The sequence below is a fragment of the Cavia porcellus genome, unplaced genomic scaffold, assembly GCF_034190915.1.
Source record: "Cavia porcellus strain 051 isolate PalLab524CR breed Dunkin Hartley unplaced genomic scaffold, mCavPor4.1 scaffold_5, whole genome shotgun sequence".
In the NCBI taxonomy this organism is placed as follows: Eukaryota; Metazoa; Chordata; class Mammalia; order Rodentia; family Caviidae; genus Cavia; species Cavia porcellus.
In genome coordinates, this window is record NW_026947488.1 from 53,187,462 (window position 1) to 53,192,919 (window position 5,458).

The 5,458-nt window shown below is 38.3% G+C and overlaps 1 protein-coding gene and 1 non-coding gene across 7 annotated transcripts in view; both read left to right on the plus strand.

The window, feature by feature from the left end:
* The window catches only part of Rbm6 (RNA binding motif protein 6), a 104,166-nt gene that overhangs the window by 40,639 nt on the left and 58,069 nt on the right, over nucleotides 1–5,458 (plus strand). For 4 of the 6 annotated variants that reach the window (XM_063248885.1, XM_063248884.1, XM_063248886.1 and 1 more), the window contains one exon: nucleotides 5,379–5,452. The exons of the other annotated variants lie outside the window; for them this stretch is intronic. In XM_063248885.1, the coding sequence (XP_063104955.1) occupies nucleotides 5,379–5,452 (74 nt within the window). The remainder of the gene's footprint in view (nucleotides 1–5,378; nucleotides 5,453–5,458) is intronic. 6 annotated transcript variants of the gene reach the window in all.
* On the plus strand, nucleotides 2,429–2,534 carry LOC111753533 (U6 spliceosomal RNA). Its single transcript, XR_002788312.1, has one exon. It is a non-coding gene; the product is annotated as a U6 spliceosomal RNA (small nuclear RNA).

Consider the following 5,458-nt stretch of genomic DNA (forward strand, 5'->3'; position numbering starts at 1 on the left):
GTGAGGCTGTTAACACTGACTTTACCATCTTGATGATTCCAAATGGTTCCCAGCAATTATGACTGCAAGGTTTGTTGGTCATTTTTAGAATGTTTTATTTTGTAAGTAGAGTATCTTCTATGTCCGCTAGAACCTTTTCTGTGAGTTATATTATTACTCTAGGGAAGTGATATAAGTCCCTGATTATTCTATAGCTATACAACCACTGTAATCATTTTGGTGTACAGTTGTATCGCATTATATTTATTTTCAGATTTCTGCATATCACCTATCCTTGCGTAAACACCCTTCCCTTCCTTCCATCTCACACCCTTGTTTCTATTTCTTGGAATGATTATGGAGTTGGGAATGAGACTTGGCTGTGGCTTCAGTTGATTTCTGTTTCCAAGTTTCTCTTGTGTGTGAGCATTTACTGTGCTGGCCGTGATTCTGTTATTTAAAGCAATATATTTCTCGTACATTATGCCCCTTAAATGCAAGCCAACCTCTTCATCTAGTGTCAACCAAAGGAAAAAAAAAACCGTCTGTTGCGACGCTGGAGGAAAACTGGCAATGTTGGATTTACCTATATTGAAAGATGGTATGTTGTTCTTTACCTTCAGATCTCCAAATACAATTTTGACAGTGCATGGTTTTTATCTCACATGCTGATTTTTGTTTTATGTCCTCTTGAGTTAGATGCAATTTCATTGTATTTATTTAATTGTAGTCTACTTTCTATACACATTTTATATAATTATCTACAAAGTGTATATCTGTGAAATTTGAAAATATGCTATATCAATTATCTTTCCTTACTTCTGTATGATTTTTATCTCCATCCTTTACAACAAGCCTTTTGAGATTTTGTTTTTTCAGAAGAATTTGGGAGCCAACTTGGCAAGTCATTTCATGAGTGAATACTTCTAGCTTCCTTTTTTAGGCCCACTCACAATGGTTCTGTCATAGATATTTTAAAACCGCAGTATATGTTATGCTGTTAATTTCAGTGTTTCTTAACCACAGACAGGAATTAGCTGCACTCAGTCATGTGGGATTCTCTGTAACGAGGCTATGTAGAGTTTGGAATTCAGATTATTTAAATCAGTCTAGTGTCTTGCTAAAGAGTGAGAGGCTATACAGGGTAGTGCTAGATAGCATCCATTTGAATGTGTACTGCCTGGGTTTAAAACTCAGTATTGTTATTTCCTATTAAAGTGACTGAGCAAACTGTCCTTTCTTTTCTTTTCTTTTCTTTTCTTTTCTTTCTTTCTTTTTTTTTTTTTAAATTTAGACTTTTTTGTTTTGAGATAGGGTCTTGCTCTGTAGTCCAGGCTCACTTTAAACTCACTAGGTAGCCTAGCCTGACCTTAAACTCACTATGTAGCCTGACCTTAAACTCTTGGCAATCCTCCTGCCTGAGCCTTCCAAATGCTGGGCTGACAGGCATGCGCCAACATGCCCGATCTATTTAACCTTCCTTTGTTTCCCTATGGGTAAAATGATATGTAAAGTGTTTTGAAATAGAAATTTGTCCCAATAAGTTCTGGTAAATTTGTGGTTTTTTTTGTTTTTGTTTTTTGTTTTTTTTGAAACAGGGTCTCATTTTGTAGGTCAGGCTGGCTTTAAGCTCACTATGTAGCCCAGGCTGGCCTTGAACTAGTGGCAGTCAGGGCCAGGGATATAGCTTAGTGGCAAGCACAAGGTCCTGAGTTCAATTTCCAGTACCAAAAATAAATAAATTTTAAAAAGTTAACTAGGGGCTGGGGATTTAGCTTAGCAGCATAAACACCTACCTGGCAAACATGAGAGTATGATCCCCAGTACCAAAAAAAAAAAAAAAAAAAAAAAAAAAGTTAAAAAGTATAGTAGTGGCTGTCCTCCTGTCTCAGCCTCTCTAGTACTGGGATTGTAGATGTATGCCACCATTGTTCAGGTTTATATAAATATTTTTTAGTACTATAGCATTGTTTATTTTGTCAACTTCCAAATTTTTTTTTGTGGTATAATTAGAGTATGTACCATACAGAATGCCTGGGATAAAGAGTGTATATTTTTAAGTCTAGTTACTATAATTTAACCTTAAAATTTTCTTTTGCAGTTAAAGTTTCAGGTGGAAGACATTAATTGTGAGTTTAATATTATCACAGTGATGCTATCACAAATGATATTAGATGCTCACAGTGACTTCTATAGACCTTATTTTCTTGTGTAGTGATTTTGGTTTTGTTGTTGTTGTTTTTGGTACTAGGAATTGAACTCAGGACTTTGCACTTGCCAGGCAGGTACTTGTGCCACTGAGCTTTATCTCTGACCCTAAAGTCTGTTATACTTTGGCAAAATGTATACATTGTCATGAATCCGCCTTCCATTCGCAGATTCTGTGTGTTCCTCTGGGCCACACATCTTTTTTAAGTGGTCACTTTTTTAAAGCATAGAATGAAAAGAAGTGCTCATTTTGACAGCACATACAGTAAAATTAGAATGATAAAGAGAAGATTGGTATGGCCTCTGTGAAGGATGACATACAAATTCTTGAAGCATTCCATAGTAACAAAGTGATAGAGCAAATGAATGAACAAATGCAAACAGGTTTTCAAGAATTTAGTGTCATTTTGCTACATTTTTCATTTTGGCAGTCATAAATAGGGTTGCTTTCTTTGTTCCTCTTTCCCTCTTTTTCTTTTTTTGAGACTGGCTTTCACAAAGTAATTCCAGCTGGCTTCGAACTCACTGTGATCTTCTGGTCTCAGCCTCCTGAATGCAGAGACAGGCATATACTACCGCACTCAGCTAAGAGTGTTGCTTTCTGTATGCCTGTGCATTTCTTTTATACGTTCTGTAGAGGTAATCAATATATTCAGGAGTGAAAGGATTTTGCCCTGAATGGAAAGCTGCAGCTGTGGGAGGCTGGGAGGCTGGGAGGCAGTACCAACAGGCTCTATCTTGAGGTCACCTTCCCTGCCCCTAGGCAATTTACCTGTGGTGCAAAATGAATTCCAATGGGCTACCTGTGCATCAGGAATGCCCCTTAGGCACCACCCCAAACCTAAGCTATATGTATGCCCCCATACCACAGGTCCGATAGAGAGAAAGCCAGACCTCTGAGGTCATGGAGTCTCTTTCCACGTTCTTAAAATAAAGGCCACTTTTATTTCCTATTTCTTATCTTTTTAGCCATGCCGAAAATTCTATCAAGGAGCATATTTGCTTTTTTCCATGGCTGATGGTAGACATACTTTTGAGTATTCACAGTATGTATTTGGTGACAAGCTCCTTTTGCTAGTCTGCACTGTCTCCAAAAAATATTTAGAACACTACAAAATGCAAAACATTACGTTTCTCAAATGTGCACTGGATTTGGTTGGGAAAGTCACGTGGAAGGAATCAAATAACAAGTCCTGTGATTAATGGGATATATGCAAACATGTAATGTTTCTTTGTTTTTACTCCTTCAGAGAGTCATTTTATGATAGATTTACATGGAAGTTGGAGTTAGTTTTGATTAAAGCTTCAAATGGAATTAGTTAGTTAGTTTATTAAAGTTTCAGTTAAGATAAAAAATCCCAAAGTAGGGGCTGGGGATTTAGCTCAGCGGCATAAGCGCCTGCCTTGAAAGCAGGCAATCATGAGTTCGATCCCCGGTACCAATAAAAAGGAAAAAGACAAAAAAAAAATCCCAAAGTAGTGCTGCAGTTTCCAGTAACTTTTGTTTCTTTTTCCTGGTCATTCCTAAAACATAGTGTAAGGATAGTCCTAAATATGTAGTGTTACATCGTGAACTTGGCTCTCTTTCAGAAGCAGCATGAACCTTAGTACCACAGGCACTACCATCAGTGGGATATACCCCAGGTCTGCAAGTGACCACTGACCCAGAATGTCTGTCCCAGGCAAACCTTTGGGGTTCCATGTAATCTAAAATGAAAGCTTATTACTGTCCTAAAAATATTTTAGGCTCTTCATTTCATGTAACAAGGAATACAGTTCATTTCATTACATTTGGTATGATTTTTCATTTTCTTTCATTTTTTTGATACTGGGTCCTCAAGGATTTCCAAATAAGCATGTGCTCTACACTGCCAGAGAAATTATACTTTTTACTGCTACAGTATATTTGGCCTTTGAAAACTTGATTCAATATCAGTTTTCTATTGTTATATATACAAAATTTACAAAATTGTGCTTGGTTGTTTTTTGTTGTTGTTTTATTTTTGGTACTGGGAATGGAACTCACAACCACATGCCTACAAGTGCCGCTGAGCTAAATCCCCAGCCCCTTGCGTTTGGCTTTGTCTTTCCCTCAGTTTTTTTCTCTTCTGAACCAAAATCAAATCTTTTTCTTTCTTTTTTTCACATCTTTTTCTTGCTGTTCCATTTGTATAGTATCATGCCTAGAGATGAGTTTCTCTGTCCTAGGAGATAGTAGAGCAAACATGAAAACTGCTTGTGGAACACTCCAATCCTTAGTGTACTTTTGTGGTCATACAGTGGCAGCTTGAAGGAAGTTACAGTGATGGATTAGTGTTAGCCTGTAAATCCCATGACTTTCCAGTCTCATGGGTCATGAGTGCTTTAGGCCTATGCTGCAAGTGACAGCTACTCAGGAGTAAAGAGACTAGCATTAAAACTGTAATGGTGTATAAAATTCTTGGACATATGTTGGTTGCTAACAACTGCTCTTCCTGCACCCACCTCCCCCAGCCAGGTTCACCTGTAGTCTTTGTGGGAAAACACAGTTTTGAATTTGGATACTCATATTTATGCTTTTATACTTCTTCATTCATAAATATTTTAGCTGGTTTATGACATCACTTATTTGAAACAGGAAAGGCCAGGGGCAGAGGTGAGAGACTGGAAATGGTCTGTCCACTATTCCACAAGCCTCCGGTGGTATCCAAATGAAATAGTTACCTCCGTCTGTCAGCACTTCTCTTTGAAGGTGGTTTTTGCTTGAAATATGGTGACCATTAGCTTAGTCTTTGGATAATTGCTTCTCCTCCTTCTCTCTGTATACATTTTTTCTGGATACTTCTTGCTGTTGTTAACTTTGTTTTTCTAGGAGCTCAACCTGTGGTTAAAATATTTTGGGTTCCCACATGAACTTCTATGGGATTCCCAGTTCTGGGACACCCTTGCCAGATCAGCAGTGCTACAGAGGGCAGAGATCTTCCTGGTTAATAGAAAAAGCCGTTTTGGAATGAATCTCAGAGTTCAGAAACATCCAGACTTTCCTTCAGTACCTTTTTCTTTTGGGTAGCAACTCTGCTTAGGGTAGGGGAGGGAGGGGCCCATTGGGAGGAGTTGTGTTTAAGGGGTTCAGAAACAGGGGATTGAAGTGTGTCTTTTGTGTTTTCAAGGCACTAACACCACTCCCGTCTGTATTTAAATGCTGTCCCCAGGTTACGACTATGGCTATGTCTGCGTGGAGTTTTCACTCTTGGAAGATGCCATCGGATGCATGGAGGCCAACCAGGTTGCT